Source organism: Pteropus vampyrus, unplaced genomic scaffold (genome assembly GCF_000151845.1).
Source record: "Pteropus vampyrus isolate Shadow unplaced genomic scaffold, Pvam_2.0 Scaffold510, whole genome shotgun sequence".
Lineage (NCBI taxonomy): Eukaryota > Metazoa > Chordata > Mammalia > Chiroptera > Pteropodidae > Pteropus > Pteropus vampyrus.
Window position 1 is genome coordinate 584802 of NW_011889291.1, and position 18430 is coordinate 603231.

The following is an 18430-nucleotide window of genomic DNA, read 5'->3' on the forward strand; positions in this document are numbered from 1 at the left end:
AGAAAGGTCCGCATTCCTTCCGCCTTTCTCCAGGAGACCGAGGGCGAGGTAGGTGGATCCCTGGCGTGCCCACCCCAGGGGCTCTGCTTCCACCTCTGATTGGCTGTTCTGGGTGCCGGTCTCTGTGCCACCCACCGCTGATTGGTCATCAGGCCGCCGCTCTGTGCGGCGCCGGCTCCGCCCCCGTCGGGTGTTTGTGGTGGGGCTGCGGAGTCGCCGATCCCGCCGGAAGCGCCAGGACAATGGGGACCCGGGACGACGAGTACGACTACCTATTCAAAGGTACGGCCGGTGAGGCACAGACGGGTGAGGGGGCGGCGGCGAGGCGGTGGACAGACGGACTGAAGCAGCGCTCCAGGCCGCTGGGCCCCGGCCGGTGCCTGGGGCTTGGGGCCCGGCGGGTCAGGCCGTTGGGAAGGCCGGGGCAGGCTAGGCTCGGTCAGCTTTGGGCCGGAGTGTACGACCGTGCGGAATGGGTGGCCAAGAGGGGCCTGAAGGCCCTGCATGAGCCGAGGCGGGGCTGGAGCCCAGAAGGGGGTGGATCCCGGAGCGGTGGGACAGGCCGTTAGGGGCGGGGCCTCTTGAGGGGGCGGGGCAGACCAAGCGTTTGCCTGGCCGGGTTGGGTGGAAAGCTCCATTGGTTGTGGGGGCGGGGCCCTTGGAGGTGGGGCTAGAGTGTGGTGGGTATGTCCAAGACGTGGGCTGGGCTGGTGGGGGCGGTGCTCTTCGTTGGGTGGGCGGGGACACATTTGATTGGTGGCAGTGCGCCTGGGAACCGAGTCCGGGGGGAGGGGTTGGACAATGTGGGTTGAAGTGTGTGGTGGGGAGCCCTGGATTGGAGTGTAGACCCAGAATTCCATGGAAGGGGTGCCTGGTGGGGGAACTGTGTGTGCTGGACCCAGGCCCCCTGGTTAGCATCAGCAGTTAATCTTACCTCTTAGAATTCTTAATAGTACTACCCAAGTACCTACACTTTCTAAGCACTTTACACACGTTAATTCATTGAAATCCTCAACTCAACCCTGTGAGATCAATATTATCCAGCCTCTCTTTTTATGGACCTAGAAACTGAGACCCAGAGAGACAAGCATACAGTGAATAAGTGTTGGGGCGGGATTTGAACCCAGGGCAGCTATGGGCTTTACCACTTATGGAGTATATCTGGGGAGCCTGTGGCCAGATCTGAGACTGGGGTGTCAGATCGCCTCCCCCAACATGTGCACACTAACGGCTCAGGCCTGGGCCAAGCTGCTGGAGAGTTTTCCTTGCCAGAGGGACAGAGGGCTCTGGGAGCCATTGCTAGCCTGGGGACAGTTGGAGAGCTACTTCACCCTGCCTCGCAAGCTGGGGAGACTCACTACATGTCACGGGAGCCCTTCATTTCTCAGCTGAGCTGGTTTAGGGGTCACCGGCTTCACAGCACTTCTGCCAAGCTGGACTTGGCCATGTCCTCTACTGTCTGTGCTGGGCTCCTTGGCTGACAGTGGCTGTCATTGAGAGCTAACTCCTGGGCATGTTTTCCCTGTTGCTTTCTGTGTGACAGTCTGCTGCCCGCATGAGCTGTTGGCATCTTCCACTCTTTGGGGGTGCCAAGCTATCCCTGGGAGTGTGGTCTGTGTCTGGAGCTGGCCTTGGCTGACCATCCAACATCTCGGGACCGGGGGACTGGGGCTTTGGGGATGTGGAGAGTGGCTGGAGCACTCTCTACCTGGGATATCCATGTGGCGAAAGGCTGCTGGAAAGAGAGAGTGCCCATGCAAAGATCCAGAGGCCTCATACAGCACCATTGGCTCTGAGAGCTGCCTGCAGGCTGATACGTCACTGGCAGGTGAGGCTGTGTGGTCAGCAGGCATCAGGACAAGGCCCTGGTGTTGACTGAGCCTTCCGCTCTCACCTTAAGGGCAGGGGGAAGCTCCGTCAGGGCTTTGGGGACTGATGACAGGTGGTCTGGACTCTAGTCCTACTGCAACTGGTGCCTGTCTTCTCAGCTTGCTCTGAGGTAGCTGCTCCCCGGTCAGGGCTGGGCACCCACCTGGACATGGCGTTGCAGGGCAGGGGGCATTCCCCTAGTCACCCTGCTGCAGGTTTCTGTGATCATTCCTGCTTGTTATTTTCAATTCTGTATTGTTATAAATAACCCAATTCTAAGTGTTTTCATGAGTCATCTTTTGCCCTTTGGGTTATTTCCTTGAAGTATGTTCCCAGAAGTACCGTTATCGGGCAGTGGAGCAGCTGTGGACTTCCCAGGACTCATCTCTAATCCACCTCTTGAAAACACGGATCCGGCTTCTGGGGCAACTGGCATTGCGGGGAAGGTGCCCACCTGCTCTGCAGCCCTCCTCTACTGGCCTCCTTTTCTGAGTCCAGCAGGTGTCCTGCTGACTTTCTCAAGCTGAGTTGGAGGTGAAAATCTAACCCAGGAGGTTAGGGTTCTCAAACTGGTCATCTGAGACCTCCCCTTCACACTTATGTCTTGTCGGAGGACTCTCCCCCTGCATTATCTTTTACTGTTTGTCTTTAAATCCACTCAGGTTTTCACTCCCTCCCTTAAATGAGAAAACTCTATTTGGTTCTGGCAAATAAAGAAGAGAGGAAGGAAGGCAGCAGTCAGGCCAGCCACTACCGTCACATCCCTTGTCATAAATATGGCAGGTGGACAGAAACATGAATATACTGCATCCCTCCGGCCCTCCTGAGACCCTGTGGCCTACAGAGGGTCAGGCCTGGGCATTAGAGAGACATCCAAGATACGGCTGCACCAGAAGGGTTGACAAAGGCCAACTTTCTCCCAGCCCTGACACCTGATGCGGAGATCCCTGTAGGAGAAAAGGGGGCAGCCACCCTCCCACCCTCCACCTTGTGCCCAACATCCCCCAGACTTTGGTCACCTTCCCCTGTCCCTGTCCTGGGCACGGAGGGTGCACACCTCTCACTTTGGGACACTGGCTGCCCCTTGCGTAGCCCTCCCACCAGTCTTGTTTGTTTTGGTAGCCACATCACATGTTGGCTCCCCAGACCTCCATAGCCAAGGCCACAGATTCCCCCGGGTGTTTTTCCCACATGGTGTTTATTTTCCCTGCTGCATATTCCTCCCCTTCCCCAGAAGTGAGATCGTTTATTTGTACCTAATTTTAGAGTCTCACATTTATCCTGCTAACATTTTATCCTGTCAACTGTGGGTCATTTTCCCAGCCCATCGATCAGTCCTTGGGGAATGTCCTGATCTCTCCTCTGGTGGACCGGGCTGTGGGGTCCACAGTGGGAGCATCAGTGTCCCCAAGGGCCGCTGAGGTCTTCCCAGAGCCCCTGGCCATTCATCTGGCCTGTGAGGACATGGCTGTATGGGGAGCTTCCACGGTGGCCCAAGGCCCTATCTTCTGGGTTGTGTCCATCCTGCCCTATCTATGAGTCCTTTTGGGAAAGGGGACAAGGAGAGTGTAGCACCTGGCTCTGGGAACTAGGCCAGCCCAGGTGCTCACCCCTCTCTACCAAGTGCTCCCAAGGACGCCTCCTGGCTCTGCAGCCTGGGCAGGACCCCACCAGGCCCGCTGGTCTGGGAACCGAGCATACTATCTTCTCCCATTGGGAATGGCAATCTTGTCTGTGCCCCAGCTCCGGGCACCTCTCCTCTGCTCTCTGATTCCCTAGGGAATAGCTGTGCCAAGAGTGCCCCCAGGTGCCGGTCCCTGGGGTCTGGGGTGGTCAGGGCCCTTTTCCTGGAAGAGAGGTGGGGCCCTGTCCTGCCTGGACTTGAGGAACCTGCCTCCCACCCGAATGGCCACTCACTCTGCCTGAGCATCTGAGTGTGGGCCACTGAGATGCTACTTTGTCATGGGACAGACCAGAGGACCCAGGCCTTCAAGAGGTGCCAGCTCTTTGTTTTTGCCAACTGGGCTTGCCTGCCCTGACAGCCAACTGGCCTATCCAGGGAGGCCATTTCCTAGCCAGTGGTGCTACCAACTTCTGTGGAAATACTGGAAGCTGTGTCCTCAAGGGCCCTTTATTTCCCTAAGACAACAGATCACTTGTGCCTTCGACAATGCCATTCTCTTTCCCAGCATATACGCAAGGCCAGCCCGGCCCCTGCCCTTCTGGCTGGCTACCTCTTTGTATCGGGTACGTGTACCAGGGAGTGACCAGGCAGCCTGGACTTCCTGCCGTTATTTGGGCAGTGGCTGTTGGGCCTCGTCTTTTTCTGGCCTTCACTGTTCTCACAGGGTGACTGACTTTGGGGTGAAGGATTGGTCACTCTGGGTTAAGTGTTCCCAATTGTATAAGGGGACTGGTAATATGATATTTGTCTCTAGGGTGTCCCTGAGAACTAAGTAATAAAGCTTTTAGGGCTGGGCCTGGCCTGTGGAGCTGAGGAAATTGTTGGCTGGGCCAGGGCAGAACTGGTGGGGCTAAGGGGATCTCGGCACTGGGACAGGCTGGGAAGGATGTCAGGGGGTGGAGGGTACATGGCAGGGCTTAAACGAGATTCTCTTCATTTCCTTTTCAATTTCTGAGGATGTGAGAACTGTGAGCAAAACCCCTGGCCTTGGCCAGGTTCCTGTGGCCACCGTGGGAAGGAGGTGAGGGGTTGGGGGTGTGGATAGTGGGCCGCACAGTCAGTTCAGCCTGGCCCCACATGGCCTGGGAGCTGACTTGCAGCCCCACCAGCAGGGTTGGGCGCCCTTGGCCCTGGACTGTAGGCCTGTGTTCATCTCCATCTGTTCTCCACCGTTCTCTGAAATCAAGACACTGGCCTTGTTGTCACAGGTCTTGTGGGCCAGGCCACATGGTGGTTTAGGGAGAGAAGAGGCTTGAACCAAGGTGTTTTGAAGGATAAGCAGGAGTTTGCTGGCTACTCCAGGGGGTCAGAACGTTATCGGTGGTGGAAGAGGGGGAGGCTGAATTCAGACCCCCAAGCACAGCCCTGGACCCAGAAAACCTGGTTTCAAATCCTCCCAGACCACTTTTGAGCTGGATGGCCCTGGTGAGCACGGTTGGGAAGTGGGAGCGAGCCTGCTCAGACCCCTGCTCTGCCATCTTCTGCTCACCATGTGCCTTTTCTGTAGTCCCTGCCTGCGCCTCAGTTTCCCCATCTGTAAAATGGGTTACATGAGGTTTCTGTGAGGTGATGCTTTCTCAGCATAGACTCATTAACATTGTTCTTGTTATTATTTTTGGCTCCAAAGCAGCAGCCAGCCCAGAGAGGGTGCTGGGTCGTGAGGGCTGCCCCCTCCCTTGGCACCTAAGGATGGTGACCTGAGTGTCCTTCGAGTGAAAAAAAGGTGGGCCTGGGAGGCTCCGCAGCCGCTTTATTGTTTTTTTGTTCACTCTGTCCTGCGTGCTGGGTCCTGTGGCAGATCCTGGGGATACAGCAGGGAACCAGCAGGTCAGAGGTCCCTTCATTGAGGCAGACTGGCGAAAAACAAACAAGTGAAACCTGGCCAGTGTGAAAGGGTGGGGAGAGCTATGGAGGAAAGGCAGGGGAGGAGAGTAGGGAGTGTAGTGGGGAGTGGGGTTTTAAGAGAACGGCTGGGAGGGCCTCCTTGATCAAGGCACCACACAGAGGAGTTGAGGGTGGGAACCATGTGGGTACCTGGGGAACAACATTCCAGGCAAAGGGCAGCATGTACCTGCACATCTCCCAAATCCCAACAAGGAAGCCCATGTTGCAGGAATAGAGTGAATGAGGGGAGGGAGAGGAGATGAGGGCGAGAAGAGGACAGGGGCAGGTGGTGAGGGCCTTGTGGGCTTGCAGGAGGACTTGGGCTTTTACCCTGAGGGAGGCAGGAGCCCTAGAGGGCTGTGGGCAGAGGAGGGGCAGGCCTCGCCTCAGGTGCCCACAAACGCCCTCTGGTGGCTGCCGCAGGGAGAACATCCTATTAATTGGGGATGATAGCGAACTCAGGGACACCAGGGAGGATCCTGGCCAAGCAACCTGGGGAGAGATGGTGGCAACCTGGACTAGGGTTAGGGCAGTGAAGGTGGGGAATCTGGATGTGTACACATAACATTTTTAATTGGGGAGAAACTTTTCATTAGGGCCAAGGGTGACCAAGCCTGTAGCCCCCATGGCCCTCTACTGGGCAGACCCACCCTCGCGTGCCAGAGCCCAAGGCCCACACTTGGGGGTGCATGTGATTTTCAGCAGGGGCGTCTGGTCAGACTGTTGGGTGTTGTTCCTTCTGCACTGCACACACACACCCATGCACACGTGCGTACATATGGTACAAGTCTCCACCGGTATGCCCTGGGTCTGAGGCTGGTTCTCCTCGGCCCAAGCTGATCCTGGACCATCTCTCGTGGCCCCACCCCTAAAAGAAGAGACCCACCGGGCCTGCTCTGCCCTGCTCAGGAGGGCTCTGGTCCTGGACGTCCCTGCAGGGCAGTCCAACCCTGGGGGTGTGGTGATAGGAGGGGTGCAGGCTCCTGCATGGGTGAGTTGGCTGTGCTGGGCTGAATGTGGTTTGCTTGCACAACATGAGGAAGCAGCGGGGTGGGCATGGGGCATAAGCCTTTTCATCTCCGATTACCTAAAACCCCAGAGCCAGCCCCGTGTAGGTAGGAACCCGGCAGAACAGTAGTAATAATTGTTCTCCCACTTGTCTTTTCGAGCTGAATGCTGGCTGAGTTCCGTTCTTTCAAGCTCTTGTGTCCCCTGCCCTGAAGTGGCTCTTGTTCCTATCTTTTCATACCTGGAAAAGGCAGCCCAGAGAAGTTAAGCGACTTGCCCATGATTACCCCGCCCAGGAGCTTGCTCGGGCCACCAGGTTACGGTAGAGGTTTAGAGGTTGATGGGTCCTTAAGCCTCCAGTCTGCCAAGATGCCTGAGTCCCTATGCCCCACTTGTGACAGCCCTCCCTGATCTGAAGGACCAGACACAGGCAGGGGTGTTGTGCCCTCTGTAGTGGGTGTGTTTCTGAAAGCCTGGAGTTGCTGTTGGCTTCTGCACCGGGAAAGGTGGAGTCTCGGGCAGGGCGCTCCAGGGCAACTCTGACTCCACCCTGTTTTTGGCTGTCACGTGTCTGCAGCACCCACAGCACCACTGTGAAGGGTCTGCAAGTGGACGTAGGTAGTGCATGGGTCTTGTCTTGGTGGTGCTGCCCTTCTCTGGCCCACGGAGCCTCATGTATAGCCCCCCCCCCCCACAGTGGTGCTCATCGGGGACTCGGGCGTGGGGAAGAGCAACTTGCTGTCTCGTTTCACCCGCAACGAGTTCAACCTGGAGAGCAAGAGCACCATCGGCGTGGAGTTCGCCACCCGCAGCATCCAGGTGGACGGCAAGACCATCAAGGCACAGATCTGGGACACCGCCGGTCAGGAGCGCTACCGCGCCATCACCTCTGCGTGAGTGGTGGGGATAGGGAGATGCAGGAGGCCGTGGGTATGGGGAGCCAGTGGGCCCCAAAGAATGGCTAGGAATTGGGCAGGGGGAGAAGAGGAGAGGACAGCCTGAGAACAGGGTGGAGGGACAATACTCCCAGCAGCTGTGGGACCCTCAGGAAGACCAGTGCCCACTTCTGACCAAACTGTGACCTCTGGTGGGCATGTCCCATGGCCCCTCTGACCCCTGGAGTCCCTCTGAGGCATTGGAGCTTTGGCGAGTGTTAGTTGCATAGGGAGAGCTGTTATCCAGGCCTGGTGTGGGCCACTCCGCCTGCCCCCTACCCCTGCCTGCTTGGTCCTCCCTGCCTGGCCACGTTCCCAGTCTTCCTCTTCCCTTAGCTCCCCATGCGTACGCAGCCATCAGGGCCCACTCACACTGCCTCCTCTCAGGCCCCTCCCAACCACCCTGCCCTTCCCCCCCGTCAGTCACTTGCTGTTCTCTGGATGCCCTCCACTGAGGCCCAGTCACCTCCCCATCTCCTTAATCCCTCAGGGTCTCGGTGGTGGGCCAGGCCATGGCAGGCATCGGAGCGTTTGCCCAGCAGCAGCCCTTTCCCTGCATGGGCACTGTTTCCTTCTCCCTTCTCAGCAGCTGACCTGTGGGTGTCTTCTGACTTCCTCCTCAGGCCCCCACAATCCTGAGCTGAATCTGGGACACGGAGCCCTCCCTTGAGACCACGATGGCTGCCCCTCAGCTGGGCTCTGCGTCGGCCCAGGAGCCACTGCCCACAGAGCCTGGAGGGCCCCCGTGGGGCACTGGCGGGCAGCTCACACCTGGGCCCTGCCCCCTGTTCCTGCAGGTACTACCGTGGAGCAGTGGGTGCGCTGCTGGTGTATGACATCGCCAAACACCTGACTTACGAGAACGTGGAGCGCTGGCTGAAGGAGCTGCGGGACCACGCTGACAGCAACATTGTCATCATGCTGGTGGGCAACAAGAGCGACCTGCGCCACCTGCGGGCTGTGCCCACTGACGAGGCTCGTGCCTTTGCAGGTGAGTGCCTACCAGCTAAAAGGAGTTTCACTTGGGGCCAAGGCCTCCTGCAGGGCCCAGCTCTTGACAGCGGGACTGTGACTAAGGCAGTGGAGAAGTATCTGGAAGGCAGTCAGCCCCCTCCAGGCCCCTTCCACTTTCCCTGGCCATGTGCATGCCTGCAGTGCCAGCCTCCCCTCCCTGAGAGATGGCCATCAGTCCTACTCCTCTGTCCCCAGCCCTTCACTTCCTGGACCATGTGGGAGGCAGGCAGGTGGGGTGCCTGAGAGGGTGCAGGGAAGCCCCTGCTCAGCTGGGCAGTGTTCTCTCTGTTCCAGAGAAGAACAACCTGTCCTTCATCGAGACCTCAGCCTTGGACTCCACCAACGTGGAGGAAGCTTTCAAGAACATCCTCACAGGTGCTCCCCGGGCCCAGGGGGGTGGCATGGGAAGGGCACCAGCCACTCTGGTCACATACTCTCAAATGCAGCCCCTGAGTCTTCATCCCTTAAACTTGCCAGTCAGTCCAGACAGGAGGACAGGGATGGCACCCTGCACGACATCAGGCCAGATCCTGCCCCTGCTGGCACTTGGGATCCAGAGATTCCTTGACTCAGCTCCTGTGGGTGGGTCCTGCCATGGCTCCAGCAGGGAACAGCCAGCTGGGGAGGCAGGTGGCCTTGGGCCCAGAGCCCCTGGGTTTCCAGGAGTTTATTCTGAGGAGGAGGTTTTCTCTGATCTTGAAGAAGAGGCCTGGGCTGGGAGTGACCTCTGTGGGTAGAAGTGGGTCCCGCCCTTGCTAAGTGCACAGGGAGCACCCTCATGTCATAGGAATCAGGTAGGGCACAATGGGGACCCTTGGGAGGGGCCCTGGACACAGCCTCAGGGGTGTTCCCCAAAGGAGGCGACGTCCAGGTGAGTCCTGCAAACAGTCACTGCAGGTGGGGGCACGCAGGGCACTCATCACCTGTCCCCCCATTGCAGAGATCTACCGTATCGTGTCACAGAAGCAGATTGCAGATCGCGCAGCACACGACGAGTCTCCCGGCAACAACGTGGTGGACATCAGCGTGCCGCCCACTACCGACGGACAGAAACCGAATAAGCTGCAGTGCTGCCAGAACCTGTGACCACCCTGCGCCTCATTCGAGTGTGCGTGCACGTCCTCGTCCTCTGCCCGCCCCTCACCGCGCTGTCCTCCCTGCCCTGACCCTCTCTGCCCCTCTGTGACCGGCTCCCACTCGCCCATCGAACTCCATACAGCCAGCTGGGGCTTAGGAAGAACAGGAGTCAAGCGGTACCTCCTGACCCTGCATCCCTGGAAAGCTCAAAGCTCCAGCTGCTTCACCTGCTCTTCTTGGGTCCCAGTGGGCCTCTGGGCAGGGCGGGGAGGGTGGCTGGATGGACAGGGCCAGCCAGAGGCAAGAGGATGGGCACACCGAACAGGCTTCTTCATTTTTCACAGCAGGCTCCAGGGAGCAATTGCCTCCTCCCTCTGACCAGTTGGCCCAGCTGGCCCTGGTCCACACCCAGAAACCCCTTGTGGGCTGAAGCCTGAAGAGCAGGAAACCAGGGATCTGGTGCAGGCAGATACAGGCTCCAGGGAACCCCCTCCCCACGCACAGCCAGCACCGGCACACATCTTTGACCTCCAGCCTCTTTCGTGCGTGCGTGCGTGCGTGCGTGCGTGCCTCTAGCTCCTGCCTGTAGGTTTATGCTGGGAGAAGACCCCCTCCCCATTTCCCCTCCTTTTTGCACGCAGCGCGCTCCCCACCCCTTCCTGTGCCCTCCCCTCTGTCTTGTCTCCCTGTCTGGTCAGGAACCTGTTTGCAAGTGAAGCAATATCTCCGTGTTTTGTATATACAACCGCTCTTGTAGCCTTTGGTTTTTTTGTTATTGTAGAGAAACACAGATTCTTTATACACTTTGTAAGATTGACGCCAAACCCCAGCTGTCAGATCTCTTATTCTTCCTGTGGCCCCTGCACTGTTGCCCCGATGCCTCATTTCTCTGGCCCGTTACTAAAATGTATAATCCGACTTCCTGGACAGAAACCTGCCACTGCGCCTTTGTCTTCTTTCTCCCCACCAGGTGGCCACCCCTAAGCTAGGCCCCTTGCATATGTCATGCAATGGGCCCCTGTCCCACCCAGCTCACCCTTACAGGGAGCTAGAGGACCAGGCCTGAGCTCCCACCCAGGACCATGTGGAAGCACCCTGAGCTGACCGTGGGGTCTCAGGGTTGGTAAGGGTACAGTGGCAGAGGGGCAGGGAAGGCCTAGTGGGGTTGACATTAAACTCCCTGGTACTGGGGCTACTAGCTCTGGGGCTTGAGGACAGCCCTCCAGGAGGGAATGGACTGTGCCCACTGCTCCCAGTTCTTAGCCCTGGGCCCTGAACTGCTCAGTGCTTCCATCTACTCCCCAGCTGGCCACTGCCTCACCTGGGGTCTCAGCAAAGACTAATAAGAGGGGCCAGCCCAGGAGATGTTGGCAATACCAGCCCCACCCCAGCTCTATCCTAGACTGACTTCTGAGGAGGGCCCAGTGGGACACTGGTGGCAGAGGGGAGGCAGGTGACCTGAGGCTCCTCTGCTTTTCTGCTTCCCCTCATCCACACATCAGCAGGGCTGGCCTGAGGGCCAGTTCCCACTGTGGAGGAGGAGGCGGCAGTGTGGCCAGCCCTCCGTGCACTGAGCACAGGACTCAGTGTATGTACCCTCTCACTTGAGTGCCAGCAGCTTTTTTAGAAGCTCCAGCCTCAGGGTAAAACCACTTGTGCCCTGGACCCCTAGGAGAGACACCAGAGGGGGGTCCACGTCCTCCTGATTCCAGGCTCTGCCTGCCCTGCCAGAGGGGTGGGCCCCTCTGGAAGAATTCTGAGTTGAAGATGCTGTTCTGATAGGGGAGTCAGAGTGAACCACGGCACGTGCTTGGGGCCGAGGAGCACCCAGGGTGGGGAATCTGGTGGGGAACACTCATTTACACGGACCCTGGGGGTGCTGACTCCCCTGGCTTTGGGCGGGGTGGGGTGTGGAAAGGGCACAGGGTCAGCAGAGGCTTCTGGAAGGCCAGGTAAAGCAATGAGGCACCCAGAAGATGTTTCAGGCAGTCAAAGATCCAGTCTTTCTGGAGCCTCAGATGGGTCAGGCCCTGGGCACATACTGGCGAACGAGACCGACATGACTGTCCCCTTGGGGGTGACAGACCAGTGATGCTATTTCAGTTATTCTAATTTCAGCATGCTCCCTTTATGCTAGGCACTGTTCTGAAGGGTTTGTTTTGTTTGTTTGTTTGTTTTTTACGGAAAATACACATAACATAAAATTTACCATCTCCACCATTTTTAAGTGGTCAGTTCAGTGGCGTTAAGTACCATCACCAGCATCCATCTCCAGAACTTTCTCATCTTACCAAAATGAAGCTGTGTCCCTATGAAACACTAGCTTTCCCCAGCCCCTGGCAGCCACCGTTTACTTTGTCTCTATGAATTTGTTAATGTAAGAACATACAAACCTGTGGAGAATTTTAACAAAAATTTATTTGCGCCAAACAGAATACACCTGGAAGAAACGTCACCAGGTTTAGAAAAATGCTTCAGAGAATAACAGTTTGCAGTATCTTTTACACATTTGAGATTGAGGACGGAACATAAGATTACAAGAAGGTGGGGGAAAGTAAAATGGTGATTGGATTACAGGATAGTCAAGATTATGTGTTCTCTTGCATGCTTTAGGAGAGGTAGGAAAGGGCATTTCAAAGGTGTGTTAACCTAGGTGCACAGAAGCAATGGGCAGGGCTTGCTCAAGGCAAACATAACCTTTACTAAAAAGACACATGCTTGGGGCCTGACTACCCACCATGACCTGCTCAGTTAGGAACTTATGGTCAGATCACCCTGTGAGATTACTTTCCATAGAACTCCCATTTTTGGTCCACAAATTTGACTCCTCTAGGGACTTCGTAATGAATGGAATCGTACAGTATTTGTCCTTTTGTGACCAGCTTATTTCACTGAACATAATGTACTCGGGTCCCAGCCATACTATAGCATGTGTCAAGATATCCTTTTTTAAGGCTAAATATTCCATTTTGTGGATGGAGCATGTTGTGTCTATCCATCATCCGTTCAGTTGCTTCCACCTTATGGCTATCGTGCATAATGCTGGTATGATTCTGGGTGTGTAAGTATCTGTTAGAGTCTCTACTTTTGATTCTTTTGGGTATATGCCCAGAAGTGGAATTGCTAGATCACATGATAAATTCTGTGTTTAATTTTTGGAGGAACTGTTAGCCTAAATAAATTATGAAACAAAAGAACACAGTTCCACAAAAAAAAAAAAAAAAGCCTTTTACATGTCATAATTTATTTAGTAGTCACAGCAACCCTAGGAATGGGTATAATTTACAGGGAAACAGTTCAGTGACCCACCCAGGGTCTCAGTTAGAAGCAAGCAGGTTTCTACCCCAGAGCTGTATTCATGACCACTAAGCTATAGGGCTTTTCCCAGTGTGTGTTGAGTGCTCGCTACGTGCCAGGAACAATTGAAGCAAATGCCCAGATAAAACACTGGTAAAAAGTATACCAAAATTTAAAAATGTTTTTTAATTTAAAATTTTTTATTATGGAAAATTTTAGATGCATTAAAGTGGAGAAAATATAGACAAAAAGAATGAGTTCTGTAGAAAGTCGCCTACCTCACAGGATGATTAGATCATAAATTCCTAACTGGGCGGTTGGGTTATGGGGATAGTAATGCCCCAGGCACATAAGTTTTTAGTAAAAGGTTTATGTTTGCCTGAAGTGAGCCCAGGCCCTTGTTTCTGTGTTAACACACTTTGAAATGCCTCTTTTTAGATCCCTCTTTCTAGTGTGTGAACACCCTTTCAGACCCCACCATCTAAGACATAAACACCCTCAAGAGAGCAAATGATCTTAATCAATCCTCACCTTGCTTTCTCACACCTCCATGTAATCTTCCTTACATTCCCTCCTTAATTTCAAATGCACACACACACACACACACAAAACTGAAATTTGTTATTCTCCTGAACATCTGAGATCTTGCTCCCCAGTATATGTCATCAGTTTGGCTCAGATAAACTCGTAAAAATTCTCTACAGGTTTGGATGTTTCTTACATTGAATGAACCCCTATATGCCATCACCCAACTTCAACCAATCTGGTTTCACCTATTACCCTCCCATTGGCAAATCTGGAAATACTGCTGTATGCATCTCGAAAATACAAATTTTTTTGGGGGGGGAGGGGGAACATAACCTCAATACTACTATTACATCTAAAGAAATGAACAATAACTTCTTAATATCACATATCTAGCCAGTGTCTCCCTGTCTTAAAATTTTTAATGATTTTTATTTTTAAGAAATGGGTCATTTGTATTGTACTTTCTCAGTGTGAATTTTGCTGATGGCTTCCCTATGGTGTCTTTTTGCTTTTTAAAAATTTAAGATAAAATTCTTATAACATAAAATTCGCCGTTTTAAAATGTACATGCAGTGGTATTTAGTATATTTGCAATGTTGTGCAACCTTCACTATCTAATCCAGAACTTTTCACCACTCCCAAAAAGAAACCCAGTATCCACTAAGCAGTCACTCCCATTTTCCCTCCCCCAGCCCCTGGCAGCCACTAATCTGCTTTTTCTCTTATAAACCTATAGTGTCATTTAACATATCCCTTTTGCCCGGGACTTCCTGTAAATTGATAGATCTAGAAGTTGATCATATCGAGTACCTCATAGGCGACGTGGTATACAACACTAAGAGCAGATAGTGTCAGTGCGTTTCTCATTTGTGGTAGATCTGTAACCCATTAGGGGTTACAAAATGATGACGCTCAAATTCTATCCCATCCTCGTTTATTTCTGGAATACATCTATAAAAAGAAATTTCTCCTCATCTATGTGTTAATCCTGAGATACAGATTAAATGTTTAATTCTTTGCTTATCAATTTTCAAATGTTATAATTTTCAAGATTTTGACTTGGTTCCTAAGTAGCCTTCAAAGGTAACCGATGACCATTATTTTTTTAAGTTCAAATTTATGTATTTAGCCCCTTTGTTGGGGTCAGGCTTTCAACCGGTGTGCCCCGTGGAAACGGAATTGAGCAGGGGCTGTACATCTGGGGCTGAGCCTTGGCCAGTGTATCGAGGAGTTTGGTTATACACAGGGTGAGGTGCGGGGATGGAAAAATGAGTAAATTCACTTAAAATCTTGGGAGCCAGGTTTCTCACATTCAGAGAAGTAAGTTAGAAATTTGTAAAGGGGCTGGAATAAATCTCAATGTCGGATTAGAACTAGAGGTATTGGTGTGCATTCATGGTTTTAATGTTAAGTACATGTCTATATATAGGTACATACATACACATGTATTACGATGAGAGAATCGAGAATTAATGATACCGTGGCAGTGATGCAGGATGAGGCAAACTCCCCCAAGTTGAGACTCAAGTCCTGCACTGAGGGAGAGGGAGGGTCCTTGACTGTGTGCAGGAGAATTCAAGCACACACCAGAGTTGAGATAAAAGGAAAATTTATTATTAGAGAAGGAATAATGCTCCACAGACAAGGCGTTGTCTCCTCTCAGAGACAGAGAATGAGCGAGACCCCAAATATAAGAAGAATTCAGTTTATATGTGATCCTTAGGTTCTGTGAATTACATTTTAAAGACATGGTTTCCTATTTTCCTTTCATGGTATGAGTATACAGCGTGAAAGGTATGAGTATGTAGCGTGAAAGGCGTTAGCAATCTCAGCTTTTGTTCTATTGATTCCCCGTGGTCTGGCCATAGAGAATGAATGCTTGGGTTTATTTTGTGTAAGGTACAACTTACAGACTGTTTTACTGTTTTCCTTTCATGGTACGGGTAAATGGTTTGTTTTGTAATGCCAGCAGGAATCTTCTTTTGTTCAGTAGGCTTCCCCTCGTCTGGCAGCACATTGCAGGCTCTGAATACAGCTTGGTTTAATATTTAGTTCTTATTCCTCTTCCCTTTACCAGTAGAAATGAGCACACCTAGCCCTAAGATCTTGGTTTCTAAATATCATTCATTCCCCCACTAAAATGAACCAGGGCTCCTTGGAGAACTGGTTAATTTCAGAGCTGGGGCAGGGAGAAAGTCAAGAAAACGCCCCCCCTTCCCCCGCCCCCAAACATCTTGCTGAGCGGGTAAGTAAGAAAGTACTCAGTCAGAATTAGAAAGATTATTTAGCAACCATTATATGATAAAAGAGACAGGCATTGATAACATCTCCAAGCTGCCCCTTTCTTCCTGCCTTGATTGAGGATGTAATGCCTGGAGGCACAGCAGCTCTCTTGCTACCATGAGAAAAATGCCAAGACAATCACAGAATCGTAGACCAAGGCAATGCCAGCAGCCATCCTCCTCTAGAATTCATGTAATACAAAACCCTCTTAAAAATAACAATTAAAAAAGTTAAACAAATTAAACAAAAAAATGCCCATAAAACCTTCTTTGTTGACAACAATAAAAATTGATTCAGGCAAGTGTCATCAATGGATATTCAATCTGGTGGGTGGAGGTTTGCTGAGGAATAGGATGTTTAATTAGTTTTAAAGTATTTTCCCATAAAGCACTTATTAACGTGTGGCATACTGATCACACTGGAGAAATTAGGCAGACTTAACCAGGTTAGCATAATTGTTGATAGAAAAAAACCAACATTCTATACTCCTGATGTGTGCACTGGGAACACCATCACTTGCGTGGTTCCTGCTGCAAATGCATAAACCATGCGGAAATATTAGACAAACACCAATGGAGAGACTTCTTGTAAAATAACTAGCCCATAATCTTCAAAAGTATCAAGATCATGAAAGACAAGGAAAGATTGAGGAACAGTTCTTGACTGAGGAGACTATGCAACCGTGAATGGGATTTGGGAATTACATGGTAATATTGGATCAATATTAATTTCCTGATTTTGAAGGTTGTACTGCAGTTATGTGGAAGAGTGTGCTTAATATACACTGAAGTATTAAGGATTAATGAGACACCATATATGCACCTGATACTCAAAGGATTCACAGATCTTAACAAGTAGAGAATCTGGCCAAAAGGTTTATGGGAGCTCTGTGCATTATTTCTGCTACTTTTATTTTAAGATAAAAAGACATTATTTTAAGATAAAAAATTTAAAACCCAAATACATAAATGTAAACATTTGGTATGTTTTGATCTGCAATCATCATTCTTATTGGAGGCCAAATTGTCCAATTTGTTGTCAATGGAAGCTTCTTCTGATTGGCCCCCATTGACACTACCTTACTAGGTAATGTCTTTTTTAAAAAACAATTATTTATTTATTTATTTATTAGGTGAGGCAACCCTTGGTTGACCTCACAGTTTGCAAAAACCTTGTCAGCTTACAATCCCTTATTTTTTATGCCTACAGCACCTGGTCTTCCTAGGTGGTCTCCCATTCAAGTACTAACCAGGTGGGCCCCTGCTTAGCTTCTGAGATCAGATGGGATCTGGCTTGTTTAGGGTGGCATGGCCGTAGACTAGGTAATGTCTTCGATGACTCTTGTGCTTTCTGGCATATCAAGATGTGCCAGGTTCATCTTGTATGTTTCCTGCAGCAGACCCAGCATCAGACGTTCCCTCAAAGTTCACTGGTTCTTTTCATTGGAAATGGTATTTAGAGATCATAAGCTTAAGGAGTGCTCATTGCAACAAGGTTGGTCTTTGTTTCTGAACTTTTAATGGACAGAACTAGGAAATATTCACTTTTTATAAAGATAAAATATATCATGATACTCTCGATTCAAATTCAAGACTACAGTCTTTTTATTTAATGTAATCAATCTTACATCTATATCTCTTTCGCTCCCTCTGAAAATCCCAGGTCTTGACACCAACATAATTACTCCTTTGCTTTATTCCATACTACACATGCAATAAGCTCAGAATAACAATTTTAACATATAGTAGTGGTATATACAGTCAAATCGTGTTTTAAAGTTTCTAGTTCACCTCTGCGTTGTTTTGTCACCAACCAGATATGGTTTATTTGTTTTATTTTTGTTTTTAGGGATACCTTTAAATTTATTTTATAATTATATTAAATATCTGCATGGTTGTAAAGTCAAATATATAAAACAAGGTATATTTTTAAAAGTCTAGCTTCTATCTCTGTCCCCTCCATTATACTCCTTGCCTCTATAGGTAACCTTTTAAAAAATGTTATGATTTATTATAACAATATAAGCTAGTAGAACACAACAGAATTTAACTGAGATAATTGAGCTGACTTATATATTAAATAAAGGCAGGAGCAGGAGGGGAAAGAAGTTCAGGCTTTTTGCATGTGCTTGAATTCTTTACCTAGGATTTCGGCCCCCCTTTTCTTTTAGTTAACCTCCGCTCACACTTTACTTGTCAGTTCAACTGTTTCTTCTTCAAGGACGTATTTTGGCCTTTCCAAATTATTCCATTATATGCCCCCCTCACTTGCTACAATTTGTCACCTTTGTAATTAATAATAACGTAATTGGTTGTTTTATGTCTGTCTTACTCCCTAGATTGAGATCCCTGAGGCAAGCAATATTTCGCTTACTGAACATTGTGTCGCCAGTGCCTAGCACAGTGCCTGACTCATAATAGGCCCTCTTATTGATGTTATATTACATCTAGTGAATTTATTAAATTAATGAATGATGTTGGTTTTCGGCTCTTCCACGGCCTCCTAACTTCTCTAGTCTTCTCTTTCCCCTCTGTAAAATGTGACCATATGGTGGCCAGGATTAGTCAGTGAGGTGATGGACACTCAAATCCCTTTGCCCGGTGTCAGCCACAGTTTTATTAGCAAGTACTGCTCGTCGGCTGGTGGCGCCAGCTGCTCTGCTCGTGCCCCGTGCGGGGATGGGGCGGGACCAGGACTGGGGGCGGAGCCGGTGTTGGGGGCGGACCCAGCAGCTGCGGCGCCGCGGAGTTTGTGCGGCCCAGGACGTCCCTGTCGCCTCTGGCCCCGCCTCACAGGGCGGGACGTGCACCACTATTGGTCAGTGCGGGGGAGGAGGCGGTCGCCATTGGCC

The 18430-nt window shown here is 51.2% G+C and overlaps 1 protein-coding gene and 1 pseudogene across 1 annotated transcript; one reads left to right on the forward strand and one right to left on the reverse strand.

The window, feature by feature from the left end:
• Positions 1–124: 124 nt before the first annotated feature.
• Positions 125–10408, forward strand: RAB11B (RAB11B, member RAS oncogene family). The gene is made up of 5 exons (XM_011383285.2): positions 125–282; positions 7143–7338; positions 8178–8371; positions 8689–8769; positions 9335–10408. The coding sequence occupies exons 1-5, from the start codon at positions 243–245 to the stop codon at positions 9478–9480; spliced, it is 657 nt and encodes a 218-aa protein (XP_011381587.1). The 5' UTR covers positions 125–242; the 3' UTR covers positions 9481–10408.
• Positions 10409–16779: 6371 nt separating this feature from the next.
• LOC111732993 lies at positions 16780–16898 on the reverse strand (annotated as a pseudogene).
• Positions 16899–18430: the final 1532 nt, after the last annotated feature.

Coding starts and splice junctions, on each gene's coding strand:
- RAB11B (XM_011383285.2), top strand. CDS start 243: ATGGGGACCCGGGACGACGAGTACGACTACCTATTCAAAG. Junction 8,372..8,688: donor CGAGGCTCGTGCCTTTGCAG/GTGAGTGCCTAC, acceptor TCTCTGTTCCAG/AGAAGAACAACCTGTCCTTC. Junction 8,770..9,334: donor TTTCAAGAACATCCTCACAG/GTGCTCCCCGGG, acceptor CCCCCATTGCAG/AGATCTACCGTATCGTGTCA.